At 41.0% G+C, this 21,817-nt stretch overlaps 1 protein-coding gene across 2 annotated transcripts; it reads left to right on the top strand.

Moving 5' to 3' along the window:
- LOC140516232 (cytochrome P450 2C23-like) lies at positions 1-19,422 on the top strand. Of its 2 annotated transcripts, XM_072627282.1 has the most exons (9): positions 1-221; positions 2,522-2,684; positions 7,222-7,371; positions 8,369-8,529; positions 9,268-9,444; positions 11,912-12,053; positions 15,894-16,081; positions 17,311-17,452; positions 18,857-19,422. In XM_072627282.1, exons 1-9 carry the CDS (start codon positions 45-47, stop codon positions 19,036-19,038), a joined length of 1,482 nt encoding a protein of 493 aa, XP_072483383.1. In that variant the 5' UTR covers positions 1-44; the 3' UTR covers positions 19,039-19,422. The 2 variants fall into 2 exon arrangements, with proteins under 2 accessions (XP_072483383.1, XP_072483387.1); XM_072627286.1 differs by lacking the exon at positions 17,311-17,452 and having other exon boundaries at positions 18,857-19,015.
- The last annotated feature ends 2,395 nt before the right edge of the window (positions 19,423-21,817 follow it).

Below are 21,817 nucleotides of genomic sequence, written 5' to 3'. Positions count from 1 at the left end.
GCCACTTTGCACTTCGGGGCATTGCACTAGGTTCTCTGGCCACCATGGATCTGGGGGGCCTCACCACTCTTGCCCTGGTGGCTCTTGTCTTTTTCTTGTTCTTCCAGTTAGCATGGAGCAAAGGACATAAAGTAAAGCTCCCTCCTGGCCCAACTCCTCTTCCCCTCCTTGGGAACATGCTACAGATGGGTTCCAAGAATATCGTTACATTTTTAGACAAGGTAAGTTCAGTGGTTCAATGGTAGCAGGTGGGCTATCCCTGGTAACTTCCATGAGGATTAGTAATCATGTTAATTATCTCAAATGCAATTATTTTAACTCAATTTCATTTCAGGAGGGATAGAAGTGCTTTCTACATGCCAAGTAATCCTCTGAACATTGGGAATACACAGATAAAAATCAGAGCTCCTGTCCTCAAAGACCATACATTCTACTAAGTAAACACTGTAGAGAAAAGCAACTACAAGTCGTATACAAAGTAAAGATAAAATCAGTTGGGTGGAGAGTGAATTCTTGTTATTAGAACAGTGAAGAAAGATGCGTGATCATTGCATCAAACCCTTTGAGCCAGAAGTGATCTAAGAGGCCATGGAGTCAACTATTCTTATTTTACAAATACAGAAACTGAGGCCTCCAAAGGTTAAATGAATTTCCCATGGTTACAAAGATAGCAAGAGGCATATTCAAAGCCAGGGTTTTCTGCTGTCCTACAACACGTGTCCTTAGAAGATTGTTTCAACTAAACCTTGAAGGAACAAAAGGGTTGTGAGAGGCAGAGGTGATGGCAGGGACCCTTCCAGACACAGGAGGCCAACTATACAGAGAAGGAATCCTGGGAAGCTGGGACTTACCTTTGTGGCACATAAGGACAGAGTATGGGGAATATTCTAGTGAGAAGTAGATCAAACATTTCGAGCTGCAATGGACATTTAGTCCATTTCTCTCTTTTTCCAGAAGAGGAAATTGGGGCCAAGATTAATGAAGTAACAAGATCACCAGGGTGAGAGTTCTTTCTATTGTCAGGATTCTACAGAGCCAGGATTCCCATAAGTTTTCTGGGATCGGGGAGAGCTTGCTGCCCTCCTAGTACATGCAATGAAACTCAATCCAGTGGCTCCGGTTACCATAAGGATAACTTTATGGTCAAAACAGCATGGCAACATGAGGTCCTGGAAGGCAAACACTCTCCTATATTTGTCTCTGGTTCCTCAGTCTCTCCCACAGTGCCTTGCACACAGGAGGTGCTTTATGGATCCTTCTTGATGGATTGATAGTAAGGGGAGTGTTTTCAAAATCTCCCTACTTCCAAAAAAAGATCAAAACTAGCAACATCAAAAAAGGTTTCTTAATATTTTCACAGCTGTCCTGAGCAGAGCTAGTCTTCGGAAACTAAACAGTATCCCAATGTTCGTAATCTTTCTCTCAAAACTTTGCTGCTGGAGATAAATCCCAAAGAGGTCAAAGTCTGAAAGGAAGGACCTACATGTGCCAAAGTATTTGTTGTACCATTTTTTTTCATGGTAGCATAAACCTGAAAACAAAGCCAGTGGCCAGCAGCTGGGTAATGGCTGAACAAATTGTGAATTTATTAGGATTTTTTTGTCCCATAAGAAAGGACAGACATAAGGAATTGAAGGGAATGCAGGAAGATTTGTAGAAGCTGATAAAGAATGAAATAACAGGACCTGAAAAATAATAGGAACACCTCTACTAATGGAATAAAAGGCCATTAAAGTGAACCTCAGTGATATGTAATTATGAGGACTAACCTAGGCCCTGAGAAGAGATGAGGAAAAGTATCTCACTCCTTTCTTTGGAAGAGTGTGGGGGCAGAGGTTCAAAACAAGTACTGTCAGCCATGCTCCACGTGTTGGGTAGATTTCCTTTGTTACAAGGGATGACAGACTGGGTGAGGAAAAGTGGTATGCTTGGAACCGATGGCAATGTCAAAACGAAAGGCACCTCTAAATATAATTATATGAATTAATGAGTCGACTGACCTTAAAAAATAAAATGAGAAGTCAGTCACCTCCTCCCCAGTGCATACAAGAGCAGAGCTTGAATCCTGTTGGCTACTATTGAATCCCAGAGGCAGGAAGGAGTCGTTCTCAATACAGGCTTTTCTTTTGCAAAGTCTAGCAAGGATACCCAGGCATGTCTGAGAGGTAATAGAAATGAGAAGGAGGAGTTGGAGGAAGAGTTAAGAGGAGGAGGAGGAGAAGGAGAAGAAGAAGAAGAAGATTGGAAAGAAAAGTTACCAGTATTGGAACCTGACTCCCCTTGTCAGTCAAGTGGTGAGAGTGTAGCCACTAAGACAGCTTGATATTATAGGATACTCTGAGAATAATGTACAGGCTCATTTCTGCCTATTAGCTGGCTGCTACTCCATAGAGAGAGAAGAGGGTCTTCCTAAAACAGGTGGCAGTGATGAGTTTTAATAAAAACTTTGTGAATGTCTATCCATGGTAAGTCTTCAGGGACTTAATTGTGACTGAAAAACTACTTTGGGATCTCTTTTCAGGTGGCTGAAAAGTATGGCCCTGTGTCCACTATATACATGGGGACACAGAGAGTCGTTGTGTTGCATGGATATGAAACAGTAAAAGAAGCTCTGATTGACCAGGGAGACAAGTTTGTACACAGAGAAGCCCCACCGATATTTAAGATCATCTCCAAAGGAAATGGTAGGATTCAGCCCTTAAAGTTTACCTAAAATTACCCCTTTTTTCTCCTCCTTCTCCTTCTTCTTCTTCTTTTTCTTCTCCTTTTCCTCCTTCTTTTCCTCTTCTTCCTCCCTATCCTTCTTCCATCACGTTCACTATTCTCACTGTCCCCCACACCCCTCCCCAACCATTAAAATCCCTTTCTTGTGTGAAACAGGGAGTCAAGAAAGACAAATGTATATAGCATTGATCGTGTCTGAGGGTGTGTATCTCACTCCTTACCTACAGTTCTTCACTTCTCTGCCAAGAGGTAGAATCCATACTTACAGAGTTGTGATTGATCATTTCAGTCATCAGATTTCTTCTCTTCAAAACTGCTGTTCCTTACAGTGTTGTAGTCAGGATATGAACTGTTCTGATTGTATTCCCTGTACTCTGTATCAGATAATACAAATCTCAGGTTCCTCTGAATCCATCTTATCCATCAGGTTTATGGCACAATAGTATTCCATTATATTATCTTGCTTACTCTTTAGCCATTCTCCAATTAATTGACATGAGATTTATTTCCAGTTACTTGCTCTAACAAAATCAGTTGCTAATTTAAAACTATTAATGTTCATCCTCTCTTTCTTTGATTATGCACATTCATGTTCAAAGCTCAGTAGGAATTCCTCTGGGTCCACGGATATACACAATTTAGTAACTCTGAGAGTATTATTCCAAACTCCAATTCAGAATGAATGAACTGCTTCACAGTTCCAACAACAGTGCGTAAACAAGCTCTAAACAGATTCTGCAACAGTTTTCAAATTCCTTCCTTTTCTCTTTTTGGCTAAAATCATCAATGTAGGTAGAACATGAGAAATGATTAGATATACATTTTTCCTGTGAGTGTTGATTTGGAACATTTTTCCAGTATGCTTGTTAATAACTTTAACTTGTTCTTCTGAAAAGGGTCTGTTCTTATCATATGAGGATATTTGTCATATGAGGATAATTCTTCTAGCTTAAATATCCTAGATGAAGCAAAGGGGGCAATAAAAGTAACAAGAAACAAGTAATGAAAAGAAGAGCAATGAAAATAGAATGGGCTCCTGGGTGGCGCAGTAGATAGAGTGCCAGTCCCAGATGTGGGAAAACTCAACTTCCAGCGTTCATATCTGGCCTCAGACACTTACTAGTTGTAATGACCCTTGGTGGTGTACTTTCCAGGCATGTACAGTTTGATTATGAGGTTGACCCATGCCTTGCCAGAGCTAGTATATTGTGGTGTATCCAGAAAACTTCAGTGATTCACAAATATAATAACAATAGTTAGGATTTAAAGAGCTTGAAGATGATTAGCAAAGTGCTTTAAAAATATTATCTCATTTAACCTTGCCAACAACCTTGTGAATTGGATGCTATTATTATCCTTATTTTACAGATAAGGCAACTGAGTCAGATAGAGGCTAGGTGACTTGCCCAGGACCACAGAACAAATAAATATCAGGGGCAGAACATTAACTCAGACCTTCCTGTCTCCAACTAAAGCCTGTCATGTACTGATCTAACTAGCTGAGGCAAGAAGTGAGTTTGGCAAAACAACAAAATAGAAGACATATCTACCCCCCAAAATGAAACATCATTTTTAATAATGACAGAATGTACCACATTTTTCGGGGTAACCCACTAAGACAACTACAGGAATTATAGAAATACAAGTATGAAATAATTTTAATAGAAATGAAGGAATAATTGCACAACTGGACAGAGATGCACAGGATGTGATCTAGCTAACTCATATAAGGATGATAGCAAGATTGTTGTTCTGTTATTTTCATTTGTGTCTGACTCTTCATGACCACTTTGGGGTTTTCTTAGCAAAGATACTGGAGCAGTTTGCCATGTCCTTTTCCAGCTCATTTTACAGATGGGGAAACTGAGGCAAACAGGGTTAAGTGACTTGCCCACGATCACACAGCTAGTAAGTGTTTGAGGCCTGTTATGAACTCAGGTCTTCCTGACTCCAGCCCTGGCATTCTCTCCACGGGGGCACTTAGCTGCCCCATTTATTTGTAGATCTGATACAATAGCAATCAAAATCCCATGGACAAGTACATAGAACTGGATAACGCAATGTGTTTTATATGGAGGAACAAATGGTCAGAAATGGTGAGAGGAATCATGAGAAATTAGAGAGCTAAGTCAATTGTCTACAGTCACATGTTTGAGGAGGACATCAATTCTTCAAATTCTTTGTAACGTGATATATACACACGCACACACAAAAAGAACAACGGAGCAGAAGAGGATTCAAGGAAGCAGCCCAAAAGTTCTGTGCTCCACCCAAGACAAGGAAATGCCTGTCTCTCTCCCTCTAGCCTCCATCTATGCCCATTCTATAGTGAGAAGGATTATAGGAATCTGAATTTCAAGAACACTTGCTCTGGGTTCTGGGAGAAGAATTTAGGTGTAACCTGAGCTCAGAACCTTTGGTGATCAGTGTACTGCAGTAAGACATCGTTTCTTCAATGGGTCAGTCATCAGAGGTTCTGAGTTGACATTCCACCTCAGCACTTTATTCTAAAGAAATTTGAAGGTCCATTCCACTGGCCCTGAGGTCAATTGACAGTTGGAGTGCAGTACCTGTTCTAGCCAGCAGAAGGTACACTGAGATCTTACTGGGCAGGGCTAGGTTATGAGTTTCTTATCCATGTCATTTGCACCCACATGGATGGGATTGATCCTTTTCTTTTCAGAGTCTTTGCTATGGTTTCTTTCAAATATAAGAATGCAATTTTATCCCATAAAAACTCATAATTTCCACTCTCCCACACTCGAAGTAACTCTAGTTCTTCCTCTATCATGTGACACTTGGATTACCTCTGGTATTCAGGTTCCTATACTCCTCTGAAGCTACTCAATCCCACAATCCTTTTCTCTTTGATGCTCAAAAGGCATAAAGAGCAAAGATTGAAGAAGGGGCCCTGTGGCTCATGAGACACTGGACAGCAGGCAATATAAATGGGTGGCAGTGGCTTCCCTACCTCAGTGCAGTCTGGGGGAAATGTTGCCAGAGTCTATTTGTCCAAGTAGAATTGTGGTTCCAGATCTTACCCAAGAGGAAAATTCTGCCATGTTCCCTGGTTTGCTTCATTTAATGATTCTCAATCATGTAGACATGGCATAATGGGGCTTATCCCAAGTATGTAGAGTTCTACAGTCTTTAGAAATGACCAAAGATTCAGAATGATAAGAATCAAAATATGTTTAGAAAACAAACAAACCAATAAACAGTTACCCCACACTCAAAGCTTCTTCCAGAATCACTCTACTCACAGTCAGTCTATAGGCATGTCCTCAAACCCTTAGTTTGTAGACATAGTTCAAATGCCTAGACTCACTTGTACCACCAGGGGAAGGAGTCATCCCAAATGCTGCATTTGGCAAATATGCTCAGGACTTTTCCATTCACATCTAGAATATTCAGGAGCTACTCCTGCTTTTGGGAACTCAAGTTATCCACTCAGTTTCACTGATGGCAGCATCTCTGGTTTAAGGCTGCTAGTCATTATGGAGATAAATTACATTTTACTGTAGTTTTTTTTTTAGTCACTAGTAGAATGGAATAGTATACTGAAGGTCAGGACATCTGTGGCGAGAAACCCCTTTGTCCTTTCCTCTTCTTATTGAGATGCCACCCTTCAAATGTTCCTGACAGCCCACATCTCACATCATTTCCATCTATAGCATCTCTACTCTTGGGCCTTTGTCCTCCAGATTCATGGGAACGGCTGACCTGAAGGACAGGGGTCAATGGTGAAAGCTTCTCCAATGGGGGAAGGGTAGATGTGACTCCACTAAACTGCCCCAATTCCTAGTTTGCCAGCCAGTAAGGAAGATCACAGACATTAGCCTATTGTCGTATATCTAGTAAGAGGCAAAGACATGATTGAAACCTCATTTGTTTCTTGTTCCCCGTTTAGCTCTCTTTTCATGACATTGCATGGCCTCTTGAAGTCCATGACCCCCATGGACACAGATCCCAGCAGGCATTTTAGTAACAGAATTCTGTTGGTGCTCTGATTCCAGGCTAACCATGAGATCACACAGTGGAAAGTTTTGTCCCTATATCCGTTGTCCTGACTGCCATCATCATCATCATCATAAACGACAGTAGGGAAAACAACTGATATTAACACTTCAAAGAATTCTGTGTACATTATTGCATTTGAGTCCTTCCACAGCACTGAGGAGTAGCTTATGAGTGTTATTGCCCTTCCTTTGTGAATGAGGACCCTGAGGGTTTGAGAGGTTAAATGATTTGCCCAAAGTCAGATAACTAGGAAGTATCTGAGGCAGGATTTGAATTCAGGTCTACCTACCTCCATTCTAGCATTTTTACCTGCTACACTATCTTGCTGCACCAGGAGACAATCACCTACCTATCACAGATTCCCTTCCACTTGTCATATACTCCCAGTCTCTCTCATCCACAAAAACTCTCCAAACACCTGGATTTTGCCCCCCCTCAAGCTTCTCATCCTGCCTTCTCTGCTGATTTTTTCCCCAGGTGTCGTGTCAACCAATGGTGAAAAGTGGAAGCAGATCCGACGTTTCTCTCTCATGACCTTCAGGAACTTTGGGATGGGGAAGAGAACCATTGAGGAAAGAGTCCAGGAGGAAGCCCAGCATCTGGTGGAGGAGCTCCAAAAGCCAAAGGGTTAGTTTGGACTGTTCATCTCCAGGGAATATGGTGCCTGCCCACTCCACCAGCCTCATTTTCAAAGCTTCTCTGAGGTGGGAGGATCTCATTGTCTGCCTGACCCCACTGACTGGCATGAGAAATCCCTGTAATGATTCTCTTCAACAAGTATTTTGTAATGAAGTAGTACAAGGCAATGCAAGGTAGATGTTGATGGCCCAGGAGCCCAGCTCAGGACAACCCTACCCTCAAAGGGCTTACCATATACTGGGACAATAGGACATATAGAGAATTAAGTAAATAGTACATGTAAGGAACTACTCATGTTTTATACACACACATTTCTTTCTTTCTTTTTTTATATGTGTGTGTAATAAGGTAATACAAGGTCATTTCAGGATGAGAGTGAGACGTTGACAGGTGGTACAATTAGAAAATCATTTGTGTAGAAGGTGCCACCAGATTTGACTCTTGAAGGGAGTTTGAGATTACAAGAGACAGAGGAAAGGAGGAAGGAAATTCCATACCTGGAGGCTAGCCTGTACACAGGCACAATGAGGTTGGAGATATAAGTAATGGAATGTTCTATATCAGGAATACCAATTTGCAATATATCAGGAATACAATTATTTAACACCAATTTCAGAATTAGGACTAAAGGAAACTCTCCAGGGGAAAATATTAGGTCAGGAGTGGGGAACGTGCATTCCCAAGGCCACATGTGTGGCCTTCTAGTTCCTCAGGTGTGGTCTTTTGACTCTGTCCAAATTTCACAGAACAAATCCTGTTCTTAAGGGGATTTGTTTTGTGAAGTTTGGATTCAGTCAAAGGGCTGCACTTGAGGACCTAGAGGTCCACAGGGTTCCCCACCCCTCTTTTGGCCATTCTTAAGAAATCTGCAGTCAATATTCAAGTGTGAGGTGGAGAGAAGTCGGGTCCCTGCCCTCTTAGTGCTGGATGACTGGGAACCATGGCATTAACGTTATTTTTCCTTTGGTGGCTTCCCCAACTTTAGCTCAAGCATTCAACCCCTCCTTCATTCTCAGCTGTGCTCCCTGCAATGTGATCTCCTCTATTCTCTTTAACCAACGCTTCAGGTATGATGACGATAAATTTCTGCATCTGATGGAAATACTAAATGAAAATTTTAGGCTTGTGAGCTCACCATGGATCCAGGTAAGTTCAGGGTTACCTTGTGTTGATGTAACTAGTCACTGGATTCCTGTTTGAACTGTGGGCTGGGGGAGACATCAGCTCCCTGAGAAGTGCAGTCACAGCCAAATCTCGAATAAGCCATGCCATTATGGAGAAGAAGAGAGAGTGCCTAAAAGTGGAGAGAGTAAATGAGCTTCCTTCACTCCATGCAAGAGTGTTCTCTGTTTCCTCCCATTTAATACGCAGAGCTCACTAGGGTGCTCTATAAAGTGAACTAAACTTGGGATCAGTCACATACACTTGGTTTCCAATGACCTCTAGGGTCCCTTCCAGCCCTATTTTTATCATCCTATGAATAGAGCACCATTTCAGATGGAGGCAATCCCAAAACCCCAAAAGGGAAGGTGGATCAAGGTGTGTAGTTGAGGAGAGAGCCACAGGATCTCTGCATCCCAAAATTTTAAGAGACCGGATGGTCCATCCACCAATTCTCTCTGGTGAGTGCTGAACAGCCTCCCTCTCTTGGCATGGGGTATTCCTGCAGGACACCTTCAGATTGTCCACAAGGGTCATTTTCTTAGATGGTGACTGAGGATACATATTCAGGTGCTTGACTTCAGACAGGTATAAGGGAGATTCTCCACCTCTAGCCTGAAATAAAAAACTTCTGCCAGAATAGGAAACAACTAATGGTAAACATTGTTTTGTCTTTATTAATTCTTTTAGGGGGATATGGGTTGGGGTTTTCTGTCTTTTTAGCTCTACAATATTTACCCCTCACTCATAAAGCATCTTCCTGGAAGTCATAGGACCATTCATAAAAATGGTCTCTATTTGAGGAGTTTTATAATGGATCAAGTGAAGACACATGAAGCATCCCTGGATCCAAACAACCCTCAGGATTATATTGACTGTTACCTCATCAAAATGCAACAGGTAGAGTAGAAGTAAGGGGCCTATGTTTGCCTAGAGTTGGAAATGGTAATCCTGGTGCATGAAGTTTTCCTGTAGATTAAACTTGAGTTGTAAAACCATGGTTTTCATTGGGGTCCTTTAAGGGAAGGGGACAGGCTCTTGGAACAGACCAACAGGGTAAGAGAGTGAGTCCCTGGTGCCCCAGGAGAGTCTGCTAGATAAGTTAGGATGGGCCAAGGAGAGGGCATGGTTGGGTCAGATCATTCCATAGCACAAGGCAACTAGGTATTATTGTAGAGTGGTAGAGTTGGAGTTAGGAAGACTTGATTTCAAATTCTATTTCATATATATATCTATATATAGGTAGATCGGTATACATATGCTTATGGATATAGATAGATAGATACCTATAATTATAGACACATAAAAATGTCTACATAAATACATGTATACACAAATACATAGATATACACACACATATGCTTCCTAGGTTACCCTGGGCAAGACACCTAACGTCTCTGAGGCCCGGTTCCTTTCATTAAAAAAATGGAGATAATATCTAATTACTGGAGTTCTTATGAAAATAAAATGAGATTGTAGAGGTAAAATTTTTTTGCTTAAATGCAACAAGGACTGAGAAAAGGCTCTGGATTTAGATATTTAATTTTTTTGTGGGCTCTCCTCCAAGAGAATTGATCCACTTGTCATACTATAAAGTAGATCACAGTCATTACCTGTACAAGTCCCAACGGGTCCAATGCAGACATGAGATCATGAGAATTTTTCAACTTCTAGAGAGAAGAGTCAGGCTTCCATTACTCAGCCCAACTTCAGATTGGAGCATAACCAAGGCAACAAACAAAGTCATGGTTCTCTTCTCTTGTGGACACCTGGGAGAGTGTGAGACAAAGACCAATCTGTTGTGGACCTCTGGAGGGAAAAGAAAGGACAGAGATAGTTCCTGAGGCAACTGTTCTTGTCTGCAGCTGGAGAGAAGAGACACTGAGCAAAGTCCAAAGCAAGATTCAGAAATCCTGTCTGATACTTGCTGTTAAGTTAGGTCGCAGAACTTCCAATCAAAATGATTCTTTAGGTTCCTTCCCCAGGGTGAACCTGTGCCTCTTGATATTGGAAAAAAGGCAGTTTGGGAATGAGAAAGAGTCTCATACCCTTCAATAAAAGCACCAGTGCTTCTTCTTATCCTTGTAGTTCCTACTGAGTCAAGAGTATCCCCCCCCCCCATTTACAAGGGGTAAAGGTCCCCTCAATTTGTGTGATCGATTTGGGAATCATTCATTCATCTGCTGGTCTTGTAGACAGGGAACTTAATGGGGTAAGGGTAGAACACAATCTTCCACACATTTATTCAAAGGCCAGAGGATGACAACAATTCACTCTGACATTGTGAAAGATAGCAAGGAGGTTAAATTACCTCATCATACTTCTCTACTTAGTGGTGATGGATCACATATAAAATCCTGTTCCTACTGTTTTTTTCAATTATCTGTAAGGTTTGCAGGCTAGGTCTTCTGCAGATTAAATGAAGAGAAATGACAATCAGCAGACTGACATTGAGAAAAAAGCTATAGATAATAATTAAGGGTAGATAGGTAAGGACACGGATGTTTATATACAATATAAGTGAATATATATGTATACAAATATTGCCTGTATAATCTCAGAATGTCTAGTCTAGTTAATCTCATCAGACTATCATGGTAGGACACAAGGTCCCTATAACCTCAGAATGTCTAGATGTGACCACAGGTCTACTTAATTTTATTTACTTGGAATGTCTAGGTGGGACCAAAGTCTAAAACAATGGAAGCCTCCCTTTGACATAGAATCAAAATAGATTATGTTGTTGGTGAGTCACTTTTCAGTTATGCCCAACTCTTCTTGACTCCATTTGGATTTTTCTTGGCAAATATATTGGAGTGGTTTCCCATCCCCTCCTCCACATTATTTGACAGATTAGGAACTGAGGGAAATAGGATTAAGTCACTTGCCCAGGGTAACACAGCTAGTGAATATCTGAGGCCAGATTTGAATTCAGCAAGAGGAGTCTTCCTGATTCCACATCTGGCAATCGATCCACTGTGCCACCGAGCTTCCTAAGGTAGGATCAAGGTCTAAGACAATGGAGGCCTTCCTTTGAGATAGAATCACAACAAAATATAGACTGAGAATATATCCTTATTTTCACAATCTGCAACCTCCATTTTTTTGTCCTCCAAGATTGCTTTTAAATATGGGAAAGGGAGAGAATATGGTTCCTTTAAGTTCCCTACATATAGATTCAACCCATTTCCCCCACACAGCCATCAGTTCTTCTGTAGTCTAAGTCGTTATATCTTTTTACTCTATCATCTATATATGTTCATAAAAACCTCATTGAGCTATATTACATGCAACGAGACCCCAAATCAGAGATCTTTGGGACTTCACATGTCTACTTCTTCTTTGATACATTTAATAATGTCTTCAGGAGAAAATGAATCCACAGTCAGAATTCAGCTATGAAGAATTGCTGGCCACTGGATCTCATTTATTTGCTGCTGGTACAGAAACAACATCCAGCACTGTGAGATATGGGCTTTTACTGCTCATGAAATACCCAGAGATACAAGGTAAGAGGAACCATTCACTTAACCCACACAATTAAGAAGACATTAATGTGGAAGAGAGAGAATATATTAAGCCCTGGCCTTGGTCCTGACTGGTTCCTGTGAGCAGCAGTACTCCACCTGGTACAAAAACTTAAGGAGAGCAGCTGTTTGACCCATGCTTATTCTCTTAGGGGAAATTTCACCAGTAAGTAAAATAAGGCCATTTCTCTGAGCATAATATCATTTATTAGTAGGGTCATGTGATCTATTAATAAAGGACAGATCAATGGCATGCCTCCATTCCTGCCAAAGAGCCTGAGGGAGAGCAGTGGGGTCTTTTATACCTTGGTGTGTCTTTTTCTGATAGATCTGACAGTACATCACTGTGACCTCCCCTGGCAATCCCACTTGGTGGACCTTTAAATGTGAGGAGGTTGGCTAAGGGATCTCTTTATTGTTGTTTAGTTGTGAGTTTTTTATTCCCAGTCCTGCCTAACTATTCTTGATCCCATTTGAGGTGTTCTTGGCAGTGATACTGGATTGGTTTGCCATTTCTTTTTCCACCTCATTTTTCAGATAAGGGAAACTGAGGATAAGTGACTTGCCCAGAGTCACACAGCTAGTAAAAGCCAGATTGGAACTCAGGAAGAGGGGTCTTCCAGACTCCAGGCCCAGCACTCTTATCCACTTTACCACCTAACTGTCCCAAAAGTTGTCACCTCCTCCCAACCTTTGGGAGGGGAGAAGGCAGTGTGCTGACCCTCAGATGTGACTGATTATGCCCCTCTTGAACTCCTAAGAGATTCAAGTTGCTAGAAATCTTAATTAAAAAAACAGAAGCCATCTCAATCAGGTTTTCACTGACTTATTCTTTCCTTTGTAGACTAGGTCACCTCAAACTTTAATGACAAAGCTCGTTCTCCCTGTGAGTGGGTCTAGCTCAAAAACTGAGTTCTAGTTATAGAACAAACAGTAGATAGGGTCCCCTTTGGGTGGTACCCAGACCAAACTAGTTAAGGGGCAGTTAAGGAATGATCACATCACTGAGTCATGACTTTCAGAGACTGCCCAGCCTTTTCAGGAGTGGTGACTTGACAAAAATAGGAAGAAAAAAAGATAGAAATTAAATTAACAATTCATTATTAACCAAATACTAGAATATTTATTTCCATCATTGATGAACGGAGTACAACCCATGATGAAGAATTCAGTCACCATTATCATTACTGTTAGTCATGGTGATGATGAGGATGATGATTTCAGCTGGCCTGTCAGAAGTGAAAGTAACTGAATCAAATTCAGCAACAGCTTTGAGTCACTGGTTTTTAAAAAACGCCTTCAACATTTTTATTTCAAGTTTTGAGTTGCCTTCCTCCTTCCCTTATTTCCCCCCTCACCATGACATGATCAGCAATCAGATATAGATTATCCATATGCAGTTATATAAAATATTTCCATATTAATAATTTTATACAAGAAAACTAGAATAAAGTGGAAAAAATGGAAGAAAAAGGTGAAAAATAATATGCTTAAGTCTGTATTCAGTCAATATCAATTCTTCATCTGGAGCCAGATAGTATGCTTCATCATTAGGACTTTGGAATTGTCTTGGATCATTGTATTGCTGAGAATAGCTAAGTCATCCACAATATTGCTGCTAGTGTGTACCATGTCCTCCTGGTTCTACTTACATAACTGTTTGTCAGTTAATGTCAGTCTTTGAAAGTTTTTGTGAAATCACCCTGCTTGTATAGCACAATAATATTCCATTATAATCATGCACCACAGTTTGTCAAACAAAATTTTCCCAAACACCTGAAAACAGAAGGTGATCAACACGAAGACATATGAGATTCCAGCTGGAGTCTTTGCTCTGGAAATAAAGAGCTGTATTATCTTGGCAATAAAGCCTGAACTTTTCTTGTCCTCACTATTCTCATTTATAAAATAAGTTAATTTCTGAGAACTTTTCAAGGTTTAATTTCCTACGAAATAATAGTAAGGAGAAGGAAGAGTTGAGTTTTTGTTAGTCATTATAGGCAAGAAAGCTTAAGGAACACTTGCTCTTAAAAAGGGAGTGCTCAATTTTGAGGGGTTATGGACCTCTTGGAAAACTGATGAATGCCAGAGCCTCTTCCTCCCCATAATGTTTTCAAATGCATAAAATCAAACGTAAAGTATTACAAAGGAAACAAGTCAAATAAAATTGTCAAAGTGTTTTTTAAAAAATACTTTCACAAGTTTATGTACCCTAGGTTAAAAAATAGTACTCTAGAACAATAGATTAGTCCCAGAAGTATTTAGAAGGGTAGGTAATAATTCCATCTCATTGTAATGAGTGTTGATCATTTCCTCTTTACTGATACATTGCAAACAATTTCATAGAAGTTAGGAGAAAAGATCTGGTGCTTGCCTGACAAATACACACATACATACTTACACAAATTCACAAGCATATATACATGTGTATACACATAAAAATAGACAGAAACATACACATGTATCTTTTGAGTTGGCCTTTGCAAAAAAAAGCCAATAAAGGCATTAGAAACTATACTTTGGGGTTGCATGAGATGTCACTCCTTATTGCGGGGCAGCTAAGGAGTGCAGTGGATGGAGCAGCAGTGCAGAAGTCAGGAAGGACCTGAGTTCAAATCTCAGCTCAGACACTTAACACTCCCTAGTGACCTTGGGCAAGTCACTTAACTCCAATTGCCTCATCCTGGGTCATCTCCAGTCATCCTCATGAATATCTGGTCACTGGATTCAGATGGCTCTGGAGGAGAAGTGATACTGGTGGTCTGCACTGCCCTAGCTCACTCAAAACAAAGTCAAGTGCAAGTCATGTCATCATTTCTCTGATGGCATGGTCTTCTTTGTCAACAAAGGACAAACACACATACACACTCCTTATCGCTCAATAAGGAGGTCAGTGTGTGTAGGATACAGTGTTGTTCTAGGCTTGGGGGAGATGCTAAGGTGCAGTGAGGTATAGTGCCTCTCCCTGGGGAGATTAAATTAGACTGTCCTTTGACATAACACCAGGTAGTTTGTTCAGTGAAGAGAGTGTCAGCCTGTTCTGAGGAACTCCTGAGTTTCAATCTGGCCTTGGGTAATTACTAGCTATATGACCTTGGGCAAGTCACAGAAGCTCTCTTTGCTTCAGTTTCCTCATCTGTGAAATGGAGATAATAATTGCACCTACCCTGCAGGGCTGTTGGCAGGATCGAATGAGATAATCACTGAAAGCGTTCAGCACAGTGTAAGCACTACATGATGGATAGTAGTTGTTACAGGTGTTATTTTTTATGAACACCACTTCAGGGCCTGCTACGCCCATTCCTAACAATCGCTCACATCTCAGCCCTGCTCTTCTACCTCAAAAGATGCCCACCATCTCATTCCTGGGCTATTGTAAGAACCTGTCATGGGTGTCCCTGCCTCAAAACTCTCCCTACTCCAGCCCACCCTCCCATCAGCTACCAAGTTAGTCTTCCTAAAGCACAGGTTACAGCATCCCAACTCAGTAAAGACAAGTGACTCTGGTTTTACCTCCATGGTCAAATATAAATCCTCTGGATGACTTGGAAAGCCTAATAAAACTTTGGACGGCCTTGAGTCTTTTCAGACCTGCTACATCTTGTTAGTACATGGTTGTTGGCATTTTGTCTTCTTAGTTAGATTGAGAACAAACTATCAGAGTATAAACTATTTTCTTCATTTCTTTGTACTACCACCATTTCAATCAATGCCTGGCACACAGTTGGCACTTAATAAAGGCTGTTAACTGATTAATTAATAAACATACTCATTAGACTTTGCAACCCTCTGAGTTATTCATTGTCGTTCATCTCCACATAGCCAAGGTTCATGAAGAAATTGACCGAGTGGTTGGCTCAAGCAGGAGGCCCTCCATGCAGGACAGAGTCAAGATGCCCTATGTGGATGCTGTTGTGCATGAGATACAGAGATATATTGATCTTGTCCCCTTCAGTCTTCCTCGATCAGCACCCCAGGACATCCACTTCAGAAACTATGTGATTCCCAAGGTCAGATGTCTTTATTTCCATTGTGATTTTCACAAGGCCTAAAAACACCCTGTTGGCAGTGGGCACAGTGTATCAGCTCTACTTGTTTACTCTGTCATATAGAGGTGCTTACAGAAGGACCTGTCTCATAGAAAACAGAGAACTGGCCTCTAGAGGCAGGGATAGCCATGTTCTGGGTCTGCTTCTAACATGCTGGCCATGTTAACACATACTGGGCAAGCACCTTACCTCTCAGGGGCCCAGACATCTAAGAATCCATATTGTCAAGTAGGTATCTAGATTGGCAGAGGGCACTTCCTCAACAATCCCAGCTCTGATTCCCTGTATTGGTGAAATGCCAGGTCCTTTTATTCTCTTCACTGATAGAAGAAACGCTATGTTATATTGCTCCTGCCCCCTCTGTTTAAGAGTAAGGAGATCTGGGCCCTACTTCTGGCTTTGACACCTAGTAGCACTGTAACTGAGAATGTCATATCATCCCTCTGGGCCTTGACATCATCTATGGGAAGAATGGTTATATAGATGGTCTCTAGCTTCCAATATAGCTCTCATAACCTGCATATATCTGTGTGGAGCTAAAGTAAATCATGTCAGTGAGAATGGAGCTGAGATTTGTGGTTTTCCTATGGTAGGAGGAGAGAAGGGGACTAGAAAACCTGCCACCAACTCCCATGGATAGGGAACAATGAGGTGAGCTATAGAGTGACTCAGGAATAAACTCTCTAAGCTTTAGATTTATCACAAAGGAACTGACAACACAATCTATTGAATGATGACTATTTCATGTCTGAAGAATATGAAACATTAAGTAACATTCAGTGAACTTAAAAATATTAGTTGAATGTTAACATATTTTATATTAAAAATCATGACTCTTGGGATAAACTAGTATCCTAATACTAAAATCAGAGTGTCAAAAAGCATCTAAAATATGTAAGAAATTTTCTCCATTTTCTGTGCATCTCATACAACAATGCTATATTTACACTATCCGCTACTAAATGTTCTATCAAAGTCACTTTTAGAAGAATAACTGAGATATCACCAGATAGAGCACGGTTCAATGAAAAGTCTTTTTGAAGCCATTTACTCTTTAAAAAGTGGTTGAGAGTTACTCAGAATTTATGTGCATTAAATGCATATGCCACGAACTATTTATGTTAGAAATTTTGTAATACATGTATGAACATGACAATATCCCAGCTAAAACCCTAATTTTTTGATTCCAGGGTACAATTATATTCCCTTCCCTCCACTCTGTCTTGCGTGATAAAAAAGCATTTCCCAACCCATACCAGTTTGACCCAGAGAACTTCTTGGACAAGTCTGGCAACTTTCGGAAGAGTGACTACTTTACACCTTTCTCTTTGGGTAAAAATAATGCGCGCTTCTGTCCACTTGTCAGTTTCATTGACTGCACCATGATTCGGCCATTGGTAATCAAACTCCAAACCCAAAGGTGTTTGATCTCATTGTTGGAAACACTGAAATATCCAGACAGTTTGAATACAACATGGGTCAGTGGAAAGCAGGCTCAGGGGATGATGGTTTGAATTTCCACTCTGACCCTTCTAAAGATATAACTAAGGGCCAAATCACTTAATCCCTCAGCCTCAGTTTCCTCAGATGTAACTTAAGGATAGTAGTACCTTCATCTTATAGTTGTTATGGGAAAAGCATTTGGGAACCATTAGAGTGCTACATAAAGGGAATTATTGTCATCATTATTAGTTTCTTCCATTCGTTAACAAAATTGTAAGATATTGTTGGGTGTATAACCTTCAAAGGTAGGTACAGGAGTTTACAGCTTCTTGATTTATTTTTATGAATGCTGAATTTGAAATGGATGTGAAACTGGGATTTTAATCCAGTTTTATAAATATGTTAAATATGTAGCTATGTGCAATCTTTTAATCTATCTGAGCCTGAGTTTCCAAACCTACAATGTGTGGATGATAATTTCTTTGGTACCTACTTCACAAGGTTATCGTGAGGCTAACACTGTCCACTATTTTGGAACTTTAATTCCTACATGAAGGTCAGGTTTTTGTTTTTAAATGACCTTAAATGATTCTTAACACTCATATTCACAGAAGAGAGGCAATGTGAGGCATAGCGAACAGCAGCCTGTCCTTGGCATCAGACAGCTCTGGCATAAAGTTCTGCCTCAGAAATATAGTCACTTTGTGTCTGCATCTGTGGAGAAAGTCACTTGATTTTTCAGGTCCCTAAGAAATTTTGTAAGGCTCTCAGTAAGGGAGGATTTGCTTACCTGTGTCTGTGAAGGGATCATGAAATCACAGGACCACTCCAGCAGCTCCCAACCCACCCTCCCATCCCTTCCCCACGTACATGACCTGTCTCTCTAGATCACAAAGGGATTTGCCCAGCTAGCTCCTATCTGACTCCTTTTCCCTCAAAAGCTTTTTTCTAACGTTTGCTTATTCTGTCACAACATTCACCAGATTTTCAATTCAAATCTTGAAAATTTTGCATGTTTATGTTACATCTCTGATGATGACACTTGAAACCCTTCTCAGGAGCTTGTCAGGCCCCTGGATTAGCACCCATTTCCTTCCCTGCTCATCTGACAATGGGACCACCAGATATGTTTGGCCTCTCTAGTATAAGACACTGCCACTTCCACTGACCATCTGGGAGAACCCAACTTAAGATAACTCTTCTCTCATCTCCTTCATCAATGTGTGTAAGTCTCTCTTGATGTAGAAGCTAATTAAATGGCTATCACCAAGCAAACTCTTTGGTTCCTTTTAGGAAAACGTCTCTGTCTTGGAGAGGGCCTGGCTCGGATGGAAGTGTTTCTCTTCCTGACCACTATCCTGCAGAACTTCACCTTGAAGCCCTTGGTTGATCCAAAGGAACTTGACATCACCCCACTCACAACTGGACTTCTCAATATCCCCCCAGTTTATAAATTATCTCTTCTTCCTAGATAAAGATGTCCTGTGCCCACAGCTTCATTGCTTTATTCCCATAAATTACCAGCACAGTTAATTTCTATGTAAATGATCACTTTGGTGTTTGATGTTGAGAAAACACTTCTACCTGCTTTAGGTGAGGAGCAGTGTTGGGACAACTCCTGCCAGAGAGGTGAACCAGACCAAGAAACAATGGAGTCACCACTGCCTAATACTTGGCCACTCTGCCTTGGCAGCAGCAAAGAGCTGCATCAAAGGGAAGCTGTGTGCTCAATTTAAGCATTCATTCCCAATCTTAAGAAGTTCTTGAAAGCTTGCAGATTGTCCTTCATGACCTGGTAATTGTTTTCAAATTTGGTGATAGTCCTCTTTGTAGAGAAATAAAGGAATCACATCTAAGAATTGTTTCTTTTCTTTTTTTAAAATTTATTTATTTAACTTTTAACATTCATTTTCACAAAATTTTGGGTTCCAAATTTTCTCCCCCCTTGTCCCCTCCCCCCACCCCAAAACACTAACACTGAGCATTCCAATTGCCCCCATCACCAATCTGCTCTCTCCTCTATCATCCCTCTCTGCCCTTGTCTCCATCCTCTCCTCTGTCCTGTAGGGTCAAATAACTTTCTATACCCCTTTACCTGTATTTCTTATTTCCTAGTGGCAAGAACAGTACTTGACAGTTGTTCCTAAAACTTTGAGTTCCAACTTCTTTTCCTCCCTCCCTCCCCACCCCTTCCCTTTGGAAGGCAAGCAATTCAATACAGGCCAAATTTGTGTAGTTTTGCAAAAGACTTCCATAATAGTCGTGTTGTATAAGAGTAACTATATTTCCCTCCATCCTATCCTGCCCCCAATTACTCCTATTCTCTCTTTTGATCCTGTCCCTTCCCGTGAGTGTAGACCTCAAATTGCTCCCTCCTTCCCATGCCCTCCCTTCCATCATCCCCCCCACCCTGCTTATGTCCTTATCCCCCACTTTCCTGTATTGCAAGATAGGTTTTCATACCAAAATGAGTGTGCATTTTATTCCTTCTCTTAGTGGAATGTGATGAGAGTAAACTTCATGTTTTTCTCTCACCTCCCCTCTTTTTGCCCAAACTAAAAAAGTCTTTTGCTTGCCTCTTTTATGAGAGATAATTTGCCCCATTCCATTTCTCCCTTTCTCCTCCCATATATTTCTCTCTCACTGCTTGATTTCATTTTTTTTAAGATATGATCCCATCCTCTTCAATTCACTCTGTGCATTCTGTCTCTATGTGTGTGCACGTGTGCATGTGCATGTGTGTGTGTGTAATCCCACCCAGTACCCAGATACTGAATAGTTTCAAGAGTTGCAAATATTGTCTTTCCATGTAGGAATGTAAACAGTTCAACTTTTACAAGTCCCTTGTGACTTCTCTTTGCTGTTTACATTTTCATGCTTCTCTTCATTCTTGTGTTTGAAAGTCAAATTTTCTTTTCAGCTCTGGTCTTTTCATCAAGAATGCTTGAAAGTCCTCTATTTCATTGAAGGACCAATTTTTCCCCTGAAGTATTATACTCAGTTTTGCTGGGTTGGTAAGTCTTGGTTTTAGTCCTAGTTCTTTTGACTACTAGAATATCCTATTCCATGCCCTTCGATCCCTTAATGTAGAAGCTGCTAGATCTTGTGTTATCCTGATTGTATTTCCACAATACTTGAATTGTTTTTTCTAGCTGCTTGCAATATTTTCTCCTTGACTTGGGAACTCTGGAATTTGGCCACAATGTTCCTAGGAGTTTCTCTTTTTGGATCTCTTTCAGGAAGTGTTCTGTGGATTCCTTGAAGACTTATTTTACCCTCTGGTTCTAGAATCTCAGGGCAGTTTTCCTTGATAATTTCATGAAAGATGATGTCTAGGCTCTTTCTTTGATCATGGCTTTCAGGTAGGCCCATAATTTCTAAATTGTCTTTCCTGGATCTATTTTCCAGGTCCGTTGTTTTTCCAATGAGATATTTCACATTCTCTTCCATTTTTTCATTCTTTTGGTTTTGTTTTGTGATTTCTTGGTTTTTCATCAAGTCATTAGCCTCCATCTGTTCCATTCTAATTTTGAAAGAACTATTTTCTTCAGTGAGCTTTTGAACCTCCTTTTCCATTTGGCTAATTCTGCTTTTGAAAGCATTCTTCTCCTCATTGGCTTCTTGAACCTCCTTTGCCAATTGAGTTAGCCCATGTTTCAGGGTGTTATTTTCTTCAGCAGTTTTTTGGGTCTCCTTTAGCAGGGTGCTGATCTGCTGTTCATACTTTGCTTGCAAGTCTTTTATTGCTCTTCCCAGTTTTTCCTCCACCTCTCTAACATAATTTTCAAAATTTTCTGAGCTCTTTTTGAGCTTTTCCCAGGTCTCATCCCATTGAGTGGGCTGGGATACAGAAGTCCTGACTTCCGTGTCTTTCCCTGATGGTGAGCACCGCTCTTCCTCATCAGAAAGGAGGGGAGGAGAAACCTGCTCACCAAGAAAGTAACCCTCTATAGTCTTGGGTTTTTTCCCTTTTCTGGGCATTTTCCCAGCCAGTGACTTGACCTCTGAATATTCTCCTCACACCCACCTCACCTCTGGATCCTTCCAGCCAGCGCTTGGGGCCTGAGACTCAAATGCTGCTTCCCAGCCTCAGGGCTTTGGGCTGGGGCAGGGCTGCTATTCAGTGTGAGATCAAGTTCAGCTGCCTGGGTGGGGGCAGGGCCACCTCACGGGCTCAGTTCCCTCAGGGGGTTTATGCAGAGACCTTCAACAATGTATCCAAGCTCCTACCTGCTTGGGGAGCCCTGGTCTGCT

Source organism: Notamacropus eugenii, chromosome 1 (assembly GCF_028372415.1).
Source record: "Notamacropus eugenii isolate mMacEug1 chromosome 1, mMacEug1.pri_v2, whole genome shotgun sequence".
Lineage (NCBI taxonomy): Eukaryota > Metazoa > Chordata > Mammalia > Diprotodontia > Macropodidae > Notamacropus > Notamacropus eugenii.
The sequence above is the reverse complement of the archived record's forward strand: the minus strand, read 5'-3'. Positions and strand labels throughout refer to the sequence as shown.

What these genes read in the sequence shown, in the direction of transcription:
- LOC140516232 (XM_072627282.1), top strand. Translation starts at nt 45, where the DNA reads ATGGATCTGGGGGGCCTCACCACTCTTGCCCTGGTGGCTCTTGTCTTT. An exon ending in ACCTCATCAAAATGCAACAG is followed by an intron (nt 9,445 to 11,911) that starts GTAGAGTAGAAG and finishes TAATGTCTTCAG; the next exon opens with GAGAAAATGAATCCACAGTC. An exon ending in GAAATACCCAGAGATACAAG is followed by an intron (nt 12,054 to 15,893) that starts GTAAGAGGAACC and finishes ATCTCCACATAG; the next exon opens with CCAAGGTTCATGAAGAAATT.